This window comes from Scardinius erythrophthalmus, assembly GCF_964197995.2.
Source record: "Scardinius erythrophthalmus genome assembly, chromosome: 6".
NCBI lineage: Eukaryota > Metazoa > Chordata > Actinopteri > Cypriniformes > Leuciscidae > Scardinius > Scardinius erythrophthalmus.
The window spans coordinates 41,621,508-41,638,238 of record NC_138226.1 but is presented as its reverse complement, the minus strand read 5'-3'; the positions used below and the strand labels follow the sequence as shown (position 1 = coordinate 41,638,238).

General features: G+C 37.5%; 1 protein-coding gene across 1 annotated transcript in view; it reads right to left on the bottom strand.

Annotated features, from left to right (window-relative positions):
- LOC308692927 (uncharacterized protein) overlaps positions 1-16,731 on the bottom strand; it is a 107,551-nt gene that overhangs the window by 35,269 nt on the left and 55,551 nt on the right. The window contains exon 8 of the mRNA XM_081369527.1: positions 7,496-9,442. Within this exon, the coding sequence (XP_081225653.1) occupies positions 7,496-9,442 (1,947 nt within the window). The remainder of the gene's footprint in view (positions 1-7,495; positions 9,443-16,731) is intronic.

Here is a 16,731-nt window from a genome sequence, read left to right as displayed (position 1 = left end):
GAGATGGTTTTTAACCTATATTATTTGGTTTACTCACTGGAATGCCCTGGAACATGGTCTCTGGGGCAGCTGGGTTATTCTTGAAGGGTGTCGTGTTTTTATGTTTTTATGTTTTGTATTTAAATGTCCTGTTTGTTTGTTCTGTTGTGATCAGTTTATTTGATAGTTTTTGCACCCTTGTAATGAATTTTTGGATTCAGTTATTTTTGTTCTTATATTTGACCAGTGACATTATCAGTTTTAGTTATTTTTCAAGCTGGATAAGGTTAAGGGATTAAAAATCATTCACTTGAATATTAGAAGTCTGGTGTGTAAAATTGATTTACTTCGTGTGTGGGTTGATTTAAATAAGCCTGATATTATCACTCTTTCCGAAACATGGCTCAATAGCAATGTTTCAGATAATGAAATTAACTTAACCAATTATGTTGTTTACAGATCGGATAGGTGCTCCAGGGGTGGAGGTGTGGCTATATATGTTTCTACAGGTCTTTTATCTGAATTAATTATACCTTCGATTGATCCTTTATATTTTTAATGTATTTTTGTTAAGGTGGTTTTCCATTTAAATAAATGTATAATCATCGGGAGCATATACAGACCACCCTCTTCACCAGTGGAGTCCTTTAACTGACTGATATCCACTATTAATTCAGTTTTTGGTAAAAATGAGCTAATCTTATTAGGTGACTTCAATAAGAATTGGTTGGATACGTCATGTAATAAAGAGAAAAATATATTTAATAATTTAAATCTTACCCAATTAATTACTGAGCCTACTAGAATTACTTCTCGCACACAATCTCTTCTTGATTGGATACTTGTCTCACACCCAAATAGATTTTTAAGGTCAGGTGTGATGTCTGATTGCTTTAGTGATCATTCGATTATATTCTGTGTATGGAAAATTAAAGTACCTTAATTGCCACCAAAATTAATTAAAATCAGACAATATAAAAAACTGAATTTAGATTTATTTATTCATGATCTGATTTCTATTAATTGGAATAGATATCATTTAAATCCTAATGTACAAGACGCTTGGGAATTTTTTTTATACTGAGTTTATAAATGTTGTAGACAAGCATGCACCTTGGAAAATTGTTAGGGTTAAGGGCAATCATCTTCCTTGGATTAATTCGGAACTTATTAGTCTCTTTAGGCAAAGGGACAAAGCATGGACAACATTTTGTCAGACAAGAAGTAATGCTGATTGGGAAGTCTATAGGCATTTGAGAAATTTGAGCAAGACAAAAACTCGAAATGCAAAGTCTAATTATTATAAAGAATGTCTTTCTTTTCATAATAAAAATCCTAAACAATTCTGGAATAAAATTAAAAACATTATTAATACATCAAATAAACATTCAGTTAATCAAATTAGAGTTAATAATAATACAATACTTCCTGACTCCTTATCTAGAATTTAATCAGCATTTTTCTTCAGTTTGGTCTACTTTAGTATCTGCCTCTTACTTGAATACTGATATTTGTAATGAGACTGCATCATGTAATAGTTAATTTTCATTTGGGAAGATTGCTCCAATTGATGTTCAGAGTGCCATTGATGAATTAAAAGTGACTAGTGGTGAAGGATTAGATGGAATTGAAAATAGGTATCTTAAATTAACTTCACATATTCTTATGTATCCACTAGCTGATTTATTTAATCTTTCTTTGTCTACATGTGAGTTGCTGGTGATCTGGAAATGTGCATGCATTACTCCGCTTTATAAGGGAGGTGATGTACTTGATCTCAATAATTATAGACCAATATCTATTATATGTTCTATATCTAAAGTTTTTGAAAAATTAATTTATAAACAACTTTCAAATTATTTATGTATTAATAATATTCTATCATCATCTCAATCTGGTTTTAGGTCTAATCATTCCACAACTACTGCATTACTTAAAGCTGCAGTAGGGAGTTTTTAGAAAACGTTGACTTAGCCTGAAAATTTGAACAAGCACAACTTACAGGTCACTCCCCCTTGCTCTCTGCTGCGCTACAGCCCTCCCTCCACAGCTCCTCCCCCACAACGGAGCCTGCCGTGAACGTGCAGGCTAGTAAGCAGGGCCACCGATGACGGCGGATAAACAGTTATGGCACATTCACTGGTAGGGACGAAACATCAACAATATGCTTTACATTGACTATGGCCTGCCCATACTTTGACTACAAACTTGGTCCTCAAATCATTACGTATTTTGCAATACATGTAATGTAACTTTATAACATTGCACTCTTTCTATAAGTTATAAATAGCTAGTAAGATAATATAACGGTAACAAACGTTACAGTATGTAAGTAATTATTCTAGCGATATGTAATGCCAAATAAGGTTTGTTAGTACATTATTTCAGCAACATGACAAGCCAGTGAATTAGCAGGTTTCAATTGTTGCTTGTGTTGCCTGTCTTTGTTGTATGAGCAGGTGCCACTCGAGAAATTGGCAGTTTTGGTTGTTTGTCTGCCATTAGCACAGCTGCGGCACACCGGCAATCTTGATTTTGAACGACGGTATGCGCTGTGCAAGAGAGGGGTGTGATCAGCTCGTACACGAGCTTGATTGACACTGCTAAGACATTCCTCCTGGCTCTGATTGGTTGTTTCTGACCGGGAGCAGTGTATTTCTGCAAATGGCAATAGGACCACTGGGAGGAGCCAGAGGAGCTTGATTTTTTCACAGATTATCTATCTCATATTCTACTGTCAGGACATAATGACAGTTTTAACAAATATGTAAAAAATAAATTTTTACAAAAGTTACCTACTGCAGCTTTAAGTTTACAAATGATGTGTTTTCAGCTTCAGATAATGGCAAGCTCACAGGTGATATTTTTCTTGATTTGACTAAAGCTTTTGATTTGGTTGATCGTTATTTGCTTTTAGATAAACTTCATGCTATTGGTTTTTCAAAAAATACAATTTTGTGGTTTAATTCATATCTGCACAACAGGAAACAATGTTTTGTCCTAAATGGGAATAAATCTGATTTTCTGATTCAGCAAAGAGGTGTGCCTCAAGGTTCAGTTTTGGGACCACTTCTTTTTTCTATTTATGTAAATAATTTACCATTACTTCTTAAAAACTGTCAGGTTCAACTTTATGTGGAGGATACTGTCATATATACATGTAATTCTGATCCTATACAAATTCAATCTCTTCAATCGGATTTTAATAGTTTACAAGACTGGCTTTTGGCTAATAAATTAGTGCTTAATAAAACCAAGTCATATACTATGATTTTTGGTTCTAGACATAAACTTAATTCCAAAACCTGTTCTTGTGTTATATCATGTAAAGACGGTACTCCTCTTGACACTATTAAATATCTTTGGTGTATGGCTTGATTCTAAACTTTCTTTTAAACCACACATTAATCATGTTTTACGAAAAGTTAATGTTGGAATGAGTATTTTGCATCAATCTCGAAACTGCTTCTCTTATAGTGTTCGTAAGAAACTAGTTGCTCAATTAATATTTCCGTTTTTTGATTACTGTGATGTGGTTTATCAGACGGCATTAAAATCTGATCTTGTCTCACTTAATTCGGCATATAATAGAATTTGCAGATTCGTTTTAGGATGTTATTTTTCCACTCACCACTGTAAAATGTATGATGCACTTCAGTGGCCATCTTTGAATGTGAGAAGGCAGATTCACTGGCTCCAATTTATATTTAAATGTATTTACTTTGATTATCCTAGTTATCTACAACAATGCTTTGTACTCTTTTCTTCAAACCACCAAGTTAAGCATTCTGTCCAGACTTACTTTCTCGTTCCTCGTGTTAAAAAAACAATTGTTAAGAGAGCATTTATGTTTAAAGCCGTATTAGACTGGAATAATTTGCCTGTAGATATTAGATCCATTACTTCATTTCGGTTGTTTAAACAATCTTTATTATCTTATATTAAAGTAGATTGCACATGCTATCAATGAAACTGTCGTTGTTGTTATGTGTACTGTTGTTTTTTTTTTTTTTTTTTTTTTTTTTTGCCTGTTTGTTGATGTATTGTTAATTGAAATCTTGTTATGTTCTTAAAGTTGTAATTGTGCTTCATTGTAAGGACCCCCTCGAAAACGAGATGATACATCTCAAGGGGTTAATCCTAATAAATTCTAATAATAATAATTTCTTTAATTGTGTTATCTGCATGCTCACATGTTTTTTTTTTGTTTTTGTTTTTTTTGTTTTTTTACATATGTGACAATGAACTTGTCCAAGCACCTGTCCCGAAGAGAGCCAAGGCTAACCAGCAGGCAAGCAACAGGCAGTCCACTCTGTCATGGAAAATAGAGACTGATGTTGACATGGTTCCACAGACTGTGCGATTCCGTCCTGCACGGGAAACTGAACCACAACTGAGCTCAGTTGATTTACATTCACCCATGAGTCTATTCAAACATTTTTTTTCAGAAAGTGCTGTGTCAACTCTGTACCACAACACCAATGCTCAGGCTGCCAAGGCAACTGCAAAGGGCTGCAAATATAAATGGACAGATATCAGCATCAGTGAGATACCGCTACATTGGGTTGCTGTTCTACATGGCCATGGCGAAGGTCAGTTCCATCAGGGACTTCTGGCAACAAAGCTGTGTTTTCTCTGTACCCTTTCCAGCTACAGTTACGTTCCGGGACAGATACCGCACCATTTCATGGAATGTGCACATGAGTCACCCAGATGCAGATATGGATAATGACAGAAAGAGGGGCACAACTGAACATGACCGTCTTTTCAGGGTCAAACATCTCATGGACACTATTTGTCATGCTTGTAAAGCCATCTATCATCCTAAAAGAAACTTAGCATGAAAGAATGGTGACATGCAAAGCACACACAGGTATGACACAGTACATGAAAGCCAAGCCAACCAGGTGGGGTTTCAAGTTGTTTGTTCTTGCAGACTCATCGAATGGATACACTGTGGACTTTTTCTGTGTACACAGGAAAGAACAACTTTCCCACAGGCCATGGACTATCAAATGATGCTGTAACATCTCTTTTAGACCTCACATTTTTGGGTTCTGGGTACCATGTGTACATGGACAATTTTTATACAAGTCCAAAGCTCCTAAAAGACTTGTTTGCAATGAAGTTTGGTGCATGTGGGACTTACAGGGACAACAGGAAGGACTGCCCTCGGAATGCAGCTAATTCACTCTCTAAAAAATCTGCCAGGGGATGCATCAAGTGGATTCGGGATGGACCTCTTGTATTTGTGAAGTGGATGGACACACGAGAGGTATCTGTCTGTTCTACCATCCATCCTGCTTATACAGGAAACACTGCACAGAGGAGGGTGAAAACACAAGATACATGGAGGACAAAGACATTTCCATGTCCTGCACCTGTGACTGCCTACAACAAACACATGGGGGGTGTTGACCTGTCTGATCAGCTGTACAGTAATACACAACACAGCACAAAACCATGAAGTGGTACAGAAAGATTCTTCTACACTTCTTGGACATTGCTTCCACCAACTCTTTCATTGTGCACAAAGAGCTACATGGTAACTTGTCCCATAAAGAGTTTATGGAGCAACTTATAACAGAACTCTGTGGTGTGTCACAGAAAACGGAACCAAAATGGACCAATAGTGACCATGTACCGGTTCCAGGAGCTGAGCTGACATCAGATGACAGGGATGTTGCCACAGTTGGTCGCCACAATTGTGTGCATTGCACAGCAGTGCGTGGTAAAAGACAATTAACACCATGCAAATGCCAGGCATGCAATGTTCACTTATGTCTTCAGTTGAACAGGAACAGTTTTCAAGAGTGGCATAACGATGTGTGACTGTTCAGATGTGTGTCCTCTGCTGACCACCTTCCACTAACCATCAGAGTTCAGAAATCATTCTGATATGATGATTATTTTTTAAATCAATGTTGGAAACCGTTGTGCTGCTTAATATGTTTTTTATAACCTGTGATAGTTATTTCAGGATTCTTTGAATAAAAATATTTTTTATTTAAAAAAACAAAAGTTTGGTCTTTTTTTCTTTCTTTTTTTGGAAAGGATGTATTAAGTGATAGTAATAACTTTAAGTCTTTACATTGTTAGGAAAGATTTCTATTTTGAATAAACGCTGTTCTTTTAAACTTTTTATTCATCAGTGAATCATTCTTAGTTCATCATTCTTTGTTCAGGCTGCCTCACAGCACCTTGATGGGGCATTAGCCATTGGGGGAGTGGTCTTTAGTCACACTCCTGGTGTGAATCATATTAATATTCATGGCCATTAACACTGCCATGCATACAGCAGTGCTGACACAAAAACTGACTTGCAAAATTACATTATATTGTTGTTTGTGAAAGAGTGGTCAGAATGATTTTCACATCATTTTGTAGAAAAAAATTTATCCTACAAGAATAGTAATTCAAAAGTCTTGTGGACAACTATTCAGTATGTGTTAAATGGCCTTATTGCAGTGACAATTCTTTTCCAAAAACGTACTAACCACGCATAATTTTTTTTTTCTATAAAATGCAAACATGTACATCCATTTTGCTCACATATTATTGTAGCAGAGTTTGTGCTGAATACAGCAAAATTACATGTTAGCCAATGGTATGTTGTAAGTAGCTGAAATAAGCACAAATGTCAGGGCATGTCAAAACATCTCAAGGGCCCCAAAAACACCTTAGACCCCAGAGGGTTAAGACTCTGAGTTTGATATTTAGGAGAAAATCTCTAATTTACGAAATGGTTAATTTTTAAGGTGCTAGATTAAGGGCCAATCTCATTTCTCTGTCTTACCCCTTCCCCTTCCCCTTCCCCTACGTCTGCGTCTTCCCCTTGCCCTTCGATACCGAGTGAAGGGGGGTAGGGGGAAGAACGTTTCTCTAAGAAATGAGACACCACTCGATTACCGTTTGCGTCATCTTCCCTTTCCTCTAGCTGGCTGCTACGTCAACAGAGGCGATACGCGTTGACATAAACAAACGAAGATGCCGTCGTCTCGGTTTGTGATATCGATTGCCTGGTCTCTTTTTATCTTTGCACGCTTGTGTGCCATCAGTCAAAGACATTGTTTCATTGTATTTAACGGCGGTGCCGGCGACACCATAAGCAAAACATTAGCAAACGGCAAATAGCGCATAGCTGCTAGCTAGCAGTTAACTAGCGATTCAAAACAAAAACATTACAATTAAAACCGCTTGAACGTTTTATTAAAGGTATCATAAAACACGAGTGTCATTAAACTGCTGAAAATACATACATTTGTTCGACTCACTTCTGAGAAATCCCTACCCCTCTCTTTCAAGTGTGGTCCTCCGCAGACTTCGTTTCAAGGGGCTATGTAGCCCTACGCCTTGCCCCTAGCCCTTAATCAAAATGAGAATCGGGACACCACTTCCCCTCACATGAACGCGCAAAACCGAGGGGAAGGGGTAAGAGTAAGGGGTAAGACAGAGAAATGAGACGCAGCCTTATTATTAATCATGATTCTTCATTTGTTAATAATTAAACACTCACAGAGCTTTTCTGCAGTTGATCACAGCTGGAATCAGTCTTCTTCTACCCTCATCTGATGTGCTGAATTTCCTGAGATCCAGCTCATCCAGCACCTCCTCTGACATCTGAAGTATGTAGACGATTGTTGAGCAGAGAACAGGAGAGAGTTTCTCTGACTGTTTGTCTGATTTCACAAACTCCCGAATCTCTCTGGACAGAGTCTGATCTTTCACTTCCAGCAGACAGAGGAACAGATTAATGGATTGACCTGCTGAGGGACTATAAAAATTATCATTATATTTGATCTTCTTTTTAATGTACTGTGTGATTTCCGTGATGCTCTCTAAGCTGTTCTCTGTGCATGTCAGCAGATCCTGTAAGAGTCTCTGATTGGACTCTAGTGAGACGCCCAGCAGGAACCGCAGGAACAGGTCCAGCTGTCCATTCTCTCTCTTGAGTGCTTTACTTACTGCTGACCTTAGTAAATCATACAAAGAGTCAGATGCATGGTTATCATATCTATGTTCATGGTCATGTTTAGATTTTGCATCCAGAAACTGTAGTCCAAACATAGAGTCTTCATAAAATCTGGAAATCCTATATTCATGCAGAAAAAACTGCAGTGGTTCATTGTTCTTTGTTAAATAGCAGTAAAAAACATAGAAAGCAGCAAGAAACTCCTGAATGCTTAGATGGACGAAGCTGTAGACTTTCCTCTGATTAATCACAGATTCCTCCTTAAAGATCTCAGTGCAAATGCCAGAATACACTGAAGCGTAAGTGATGTCTATGCCGCTCTCAATCAGGTCCTCCTCATAGAACATCACATTGCCCTTCATCAGCTGATTGAAAGCCACTTCAGCAAGTTTCACAATCACTTCTCTGTTGGACTGCAGGAGTTTCTCTGGATCTCTCTCTTCATACTTCTGATTCCTCATGATGATCTGCATCAGCAGGAAGTGGATGTACATTTCAGTCAGAGTTTGAGGAATTTCTGCACTCAGATCTTCTTTCAGGAGCTTTTGAAGCACAGTGGATGAGATCCAGCAGAAGACGGGTATGTGGCACATGATGTGGAGGCTTCTTGCTCTTCTGATGTGTGAGATGATTCTGCTGGCTTGATGCTCGTCACTGATTCTCTTCCTGAAATATTCCTCCTTCTGAGGCTCATTGAATCCCTGAATTTCTGTCACACGGTTGATGAAATTAGAGGGGATCTGATTGGCTGCTGCTGGTCTGGAGGTGATCCAGATGAGAGCAGAGGGAAGCAGATCACCTTTCATGATGTTTGACATCAACACACCCACTGATGAAGTCTCAGTCACATCTGAAACTTTCTGAGCATCTGAAAACATCAGTGGGATTCTGCTTTCATCTAGACCATCAAAGATGAACCCAACTTTACACTCCTCATACATCTTTGAGTCCAGATCTTGAAGTTCAGGATGAAAGTCCAGCAGAAGTCTGTGAAGACTGTACTGATGATCTCGGATCAAGTTCAGCTCTCGAAATGGAAGCAGAAACATGAAATCTACATCTTGATTGGCTTTTCCCTCTGCCCAGTCCAGAATGAACTTCTGCACAGATATAGTTTTTCCTATTCCAGCGATGCCTTTAGTAAGAACAGTCTTGATTTGGGCTTTCTGCTCACATCCTGGTTCAGGTGAGGCTTTAAAGATGTCATTGCAGTCAATTGGAGTCTCTTGTGAATGTTGTGTTCTTGTTGTTTTATCCATCAGTAAAAACTCATGTTCTTCATTCACTCCTTCTCTCTCCCCCTCTATGATGTGGAGCTGTGTGTAGATCCTGTTCAGGAGGGTTTCATTATCTTGGAGTTTTGTTCCATCAAATAATCTTTCATACTTGTTCTTCATGTTGGTTTTGTGCTGGTCTTTGATTCTCTGGAGTTCATCATTCACTGGTTGACAAGAATCCTGTTCTCCATGCTGATTATATCTATACACACAGCTAAAACAACAAGAGTTCACAGATTTAAGAATATGAAAAACAGTTATAAATTAAAATGTAACGTATGTAACAAATCAAAAACACAAAGCAATAATTCTTCTTTTAGTTCTGTCTGCGGTTTCATTTATTTTAACTGGGCTCTAGGGTCGGCAAATGCGCCAACGGTATGGTCATGCAGAAAAAAGAAATATGAAAAAAAAAATCTGTGAGATGTCTACATTTGTATGTGTCCACTTACAATCAAAACAAACATTGTGCTTTTGTAAAATAAAGAAAATAAACAGGGTGTGCTTTCTGCCTCTCCATCTCGGTGAACTTTTTTCTTGAGCAGGTCTATAAACTGAGACGAATACTTGTCACACAATTATGAGCCATATATCTTTATAAACATTTAAGTGTGTACTTTTAAATGATCTGATTCAAAATTAATGTTTAAAAGCAACAAGATGTCCAGTTTCTCAAACCCTTGCTCATTATTTTTAATGTGACCACGCCCACACACGCAAAAGAAGATTTACATGCAAATCTCCACGTGAAGGAACGCGAACGCGCTCAATACCTCAAAAACAAAGCACCAAACTTCATCAGTCTCTGCTTTTCGTCGAGTTCGGAGGACACGCTGTAAGCTTAGTCAGCTTACATTGGATTTACCTCAGAAGAAGAAGAACGCGATTTGAAGACAAGAAAGATGTAAGGTAAGAAATGTATTCTGAATTATATTAGTTAATGTTATTGTTGCATAAACTTCACATTGCAGTTGATCTGTTGCTAGATATATGCTGAATATTATAATGTTTAGACCCATGTTCACTGTTAAATACTGTGTTTGTGGATATCTGCTCAAACGTAGATATGTATATGGTAACAAATATGGTAACAATAATGTTTCACAGTTTAGAGCGGCTCGATCGCTTCAGTAAATAACACGCTGTGCGTTTTTGTGTCATTTTTTTTTGTAGTGTAGTGTTACTGAAGTGTTCCTTTTTAACGATTGATAGGCTGCCTGCTATTAGCCTGGGTTTCCCCATACTGCCTTGCTCGCAGCGCGATTTCATTCACGCTGCTAGGCAGTCTGGACACCATGGAACAAATTTTCCCCTGAAAAAGGGAACCAATCACAGAACGGGGAGGGAGCAGCAAGATGATGACGACACCGAAGCAGTTTGTTTATATCAGACTCGACGTTACCTTCTACCCTCATGTTTATCTTGCACAAACGGTAATATTCGCTAAACGCCATCGTGTACAAATAAATCTTTGACCCATCGTCTTTTTCCTCGTCAAATTTCTCTCACTCTACATACGTCATCTGGTATAATTGAAGCGATTGGCTATGAGCTACATACAGGCGCATTTGATAGACATTCATAGCGCCCAATAAACGGCTCTGGGCATTCGTAAACCACGCCTCAAATACGAGAAAATGCACACGTAGTTCCCAGACCAAGTCTCAATGAGACTTGGTCTGACGTTAGCCAGGCTAGCCTGCTATAGGTTATTCTTATTATTATTTTATGCAGCACTGCAGTCTATGCCTACAAGGCACAACAAACCTGGTGTTCATTTTATATATATATATATAAAATCACAACACACACACACACACACACACACACACACACATATATATATATATATGTGTGTGTGTGTGTGTGTGTGTGTGTGTGTGTTGTGATTTTTAAAAAGCAATTTTAACCAGAAAAATCTAAAATGTATTCCCAAAATCGTGCAGCCCTATAGTTTATCTTGATATTGGCATGATCACAGTTGTTTTTTAACATAAATTAAATAGGACAAAGTCTATCACTCAAATTTCTAAGCAACATAAACAAAACCATATTGCCCTACTGACAAATGAAGTAGGCTATTTTCTGCCAAACTATTTCAAACATCCTTGCAAAAAAAGAATGTTGTTGACTGACAATGGTTTCAGTACCAAACAGCTCCTCAGAGCTAGGTGTACAGGTCAGAATGAAGTGCGGATACGCTGTCAAAAGATGTCGGGAGTGGGCTATTGTCAGTCAGACCGCCCGCTCCGTCCAAAGTATAGGTACACCAGAGTTCCGACCGCTACCGTCTTTATACTTTAAAATTGAATCCTGCGACGCATGATTCCTTATGGGCGTTTCACACAGTACACGGCGGTGAAATCGCCGCGCGGCTACGGCTTTTCTCAAGTAGTGGAAGAGTTTTGTGCAGCATTTAGTGCAAATATTTTTTATCAGGTAATACATATTATTTATCAGTGTGTTATGCCTAGGGATGTCCCGATACCACTTTTTGCAGAACGAGTCCGATACTTTCATTTTTGATACTTGCCGATACCGATACAGTAACCGATCCCAATTATTTAATCCAATTTTGATACTACAACAAAAACTACCAGCCTAATTAATGTGAATTTAAAACAAGTAACCAGTCAGTAACAAAATTATAACAAACAATCGAATTACAAAAAGGACAAAAAAAATACAACAGAACAAAGAAAGGCTACAAATTAAATAAACTGTTTTTAGAGTTTTTCAGGTACATCTAACAGGTAAAGAAATTTGAATAAAGTAATCAAATGTGAAAAAAAAGCATATTCATTACTGTATAAATTATATATAGATAGATATTTTTGTAAAGTTGAAAAGGGTAGCCTATTTAGTCAAGAGCAGTGAGTATTTCTTTGTCCTTTGTTTGATTAACACAGAAGCAGGTTTATCAAACTGCTGCCCCTTTAAGACCGAACGCACGGACCGCATTTGAACCTCTATGATTTGAACATGGCGACGTTTATTTGAGATTTAACAGACTTTGTTTACTATAGGATAGTCGCCAAGACAGGCGTTATTACATAATTTTGTGTGAATTCGTCCGTACAAGCGCAAGACGTGAAAGACAATTTAATTCAGTATTCGCGCGCTGAGACGCTGGTTTGCGGGGCGCGCACTTTGGATGTTTGCGTTCATGGAACTTCTTGACCTGCACACGTCCTGTATTAATGTAGGGAACCACTCGTTATACTTAAATCAGGTAACAGTTCATGTTTTACTTTACTTAAATATACGATTTAGTTTTCATCCAAATAACATGTGCTGAGTGAACGATCAGCAATCAAGAGCATTCAACAGAAGTGTGCTCGCTCTCTCTCGCACTCTCTCTCTCTCTCTCGTCAGTTAACGTTAATAATAATCTACATGCCTCGTTTTATTTTCTTTGCCATTGACATTCGACTGAACAAAATTTCCACTGATGTCTGTTTAAGGGATGTGCTCGCAAAATGTACGTGGTATCGGTGCGTGGTATCGGCAAATTTTTATGAGTACGAGTATGAGTATATGAGGACAGTATCGGCCCGATCCCCGATGCCAGTATCGATATCGGGCCATCCCTAGTTATACCCGAATAAAAGTCGGACTGTAAGCGAATGAGACTTACAGGAGGAGAGCATAGTTGCTATTCACACCCTTATTAAAATGGCTGCAATCTGTTACCACAACAGTACTTGATCTGTTTAAAATGATTTCATTGGTATATGTCTGCTAAGGTGTTAAATTAAAATTCAAAATTAAAATTTGTCTAAACCTGTTATTCATTTTTTCTATTTTTGATCTGAGCGCACAATCAGAAAATCGGAAAACGAGTCGTTATTCGTTTTTTCATTTTAGTTCAGGAAATAAATAATGGAAAAACAAGTCGTATTTCATTTTTTATTTTTTGTGGTTTTAATTTGAAAAAACGATTGAACGAATGATACCTGGTCCATGTACTTTTTCGTTCATTCATTATTCTATTTCGTAATGAAAGATGGAATTTAAAAAAAGGGTGCAGCTTGGTTTTTTGTTTAAAAGAAAAAAAGCAGAAATGGCTGTATTTTGTTTTCCAAATATATTGTTGTCATCAAATAATAGTATTAGAAAATTGATATCATTATAGTCATAGATATCTACACTAGATGTTTCCTTGGCTACGGCAATGACGATCGCCATATTCGTAGTGAACGCACCTATAGAGAGAAATGCACATAATGGATTACATAATCAGAGAGTAGCCTTTTTCTTTTCGTTTTGAATGATTGTGTTTAAAGACATTTCAAGCTTTGTGTATTTGATGTATTTCTCATGTCTGTGTGAGGCATACACTGAGTTTCGTTAAGTTAGGATGAGATGCGCTCCAGTTAACGTGCAATGCAAGTGACAGCGTGGGCGCCTCCATGATTCTATTGTCTGTTATATTCTTATTTATTAAATCCAGGCAATTGGTTGATGAAAAATTGATTAAAATTAATATACAATTTATACAAAACGAAATTCACTTTAAAGAAATGCTTTCTACAAAACCAAAACTTAATGAAGTGGTCAAAATCATGTCTGACCCGCTCCATGTCTCTCGATTTACTGCGCATCCTATCTTACTCGTGCTGTTCACTTTTCATAAATCAACATAAATGAAAAAAAAAAAACCTTAAAATTATAATATTTTAACAAATATGAAACTAAATGCACTTATTTAATGGCTACAACAGTATAGTAGGCACAACAGTGTAATTTACTTCCGGGTAAAGATAGGATCAGTCAAATGAAATACAATAAACGTACAAATACATATTACAAATTAAAAAAAGATCGGAAATGTCGTCCAATTTTCTAATACTATTATTTGATGACAGTAATACATTTGGAAAACAAAATACAGCCATTTCTGCTATTTTTCTTTTAAAGGTGCCCTAGAATGTAAAATTGAATTTATCTTGGCATAGTTAAATAAAAAGAGTTCAGTACATGGACATGACATACAGTGAGTCTCAAACACCATAGTTTTCTCTTTCTTATTTAAATCTCGTTTTTGAAAAACACCCCTGAAAAACAGGCGAATCTCCACATAACACCAACTGTGACGCAACAGTTGGGATCATTAATATGTACGCCTCTAAAAATTTGCATATGCCAGCCCATGCTCAGTGCCAGGCGGAACTGCACAGCCGAATCATCAGAAGTTCTGCAGGTGAAGAAACAAGCGAGGATCATAGGGAAAATGGCAGATCTATCTATAATCGGATACCTCTACAATTTAATTCAAAGTTGTTAGTTGCTCTGCCCATTTCACCACGGACTGTTTTTCTAACCTGGAACAATATCAAGCAGCCAAGCATCTCTCGGCGTCTCAAACGGACGAAGGGGGCAATTTCAACTAACGTTATATTCCCGCAAGCGGTAAGTAGTGATTTTATTAACGATAATTTACACTGTGTTATCTAGATCCAGCGCGATATTGTTTTTTCCTCGAGAGACATCGTGGCTTGCAAAAGAGCGAACGAAGCATGGCAGTTGCTCAGTGTTTGGATGTACAAATGAACACAAAAGTATTTTTTTAGTTCCTTCATCCGAGCCTCTGGAGAACCAGTGGGTTATGTGAATTTCTGATGTGTAATTGTTCGACAGATAATCTTTCTCTCAAAGTCGTTCAACACTGTTTATGCATCAGTAAATCGCGTTGCAGTGATAAGATCTTCATTCACGCGATCAACAGGCTGTCATCTGCTCAATGCTGGAATAAATCTAAATACTTAAAAAACTTCTCATGATTCGTTAATCCCGATAGCTGCAATAGTAAAAACGTATAAAAGCTGTAATAGTAAAAGTTTTCCAGATAGTTCTACATGTAACGCCAGATATTTCATATGCAAGCATGTCAGCCAATCACAGCAGTGGGCAACAACACTGAAGTCTCTCAGCAGACACGCCCCTTCAAACAGAATGTTCAAATCAATGGATGAAATTAGGCTAGGAAATATGCCTTTTATTTCTAAATTATAACAAATTTTGATCTAAAAAACAGACTAACATTATAAGGGCACCCCAGGAAACATTATAAAATAATAAAATAATCCATTCTACGGCACCTTTAAACAAAAAACCAAGCTGCACCCTTTTTTAAATTTCATCTTTCATTCCGAAATAGAATAATGAATGAACGAAAAAGTACACGAGGCCTATTTGTAAACCGTTATTGTAAAATAAAAATAGGCTGATTAAAAAAGAAAAAAAGAAAAAAAGAAACGGACTTCCAAAATAATCCGGCGTGCCAGAAAATATTGCTGGCGGGCCAGTTTTGGCCCGCGGGCCGGCTGTTGCCGACCCCTGCTGTACATGAATATGGTAAAGTGAAAAATGAAACACCTTGAAAATGACAGGTATGTACGTTTCAGGAATGGCACAAAGGTGTGTGACTTTTCAAGTCTGTGTCTTGAACACCTCCAGGGCCAGAAAACACCTCAGACCCCAGAGGGTTCAGTGAGACTGGAACTAGTGTTGCTTTCGTCAACGAAAATTATGAATAAATATCGTCGTCAACGAACCTTTATCACGTGATGAAAACGAGACGAGACGCAACGTAAATGCTGGTCATGTGACAATAACTATAATTAAATGTATAATGCAATATTGTTGACGAATAAAAACGAGACTAAATGTGGTTTACAAAATAAAAACTATGCTAAAATGTCTCTTCATATTTGTTGACAAAACCGAGACGAGACGAAATTTTATGACGTTATTTCGTCTCGTTTAGTCGCATTACTATTATTTTGCAGTATTTCGGTTTCCCGTGGCTCACTTCAGGGGCTGCATCAGGTCGCACTGCGCAGACGCAGGTGACGTCACTTCATCAAGCCCCACTCGCGGCATTATTTAGAAGATGCAGCTGCGGTGAGTTAGCGTAAACGACAACAAACAAAGTTAAGGCTGACGCCCGTTTCACACATACACCGTGTGTAGTGTGTATGCAGTGCAGGAGCAGCACACGCTATAGTGCTTTCACATATGCTGCGTTTGCAGTGCGTAACTGATCCACGGCTGTACCACAAACACATACTCTGTATAAGCAGATTTATAAGCAAGTGGTAAAATATTTAGCCATGTAGTTATATTAAAATCGCAAACATTTTAAATTAAAACTTAAAATTGGCAAAAACAGCCAACTCTCATGCGTTTTCTTTTGCATTTAAATTTTTATACAATAAATCTTGGATGTCACTAAGAACTTGTTTTTCAACCTCCACGAATGAGACGAGTGTTGTCTGTTCGCTATTTTTCCATAGTGGTACACTATATTGACTTGGTTAAATAGAATTGCATTACTAAAAAGAGACCAAAATACAATTTTCATTGACTAAAACTAGACTAAATGTCATCAGTTTTCGTCGACTAAAACTAGACGAAAATAGTCATGGATAATTCTGACTAAAATAAGACTAAAATGCTCAGACTTTTAGTCGACTGAAACTTGACTAGACTAAAAAGAGT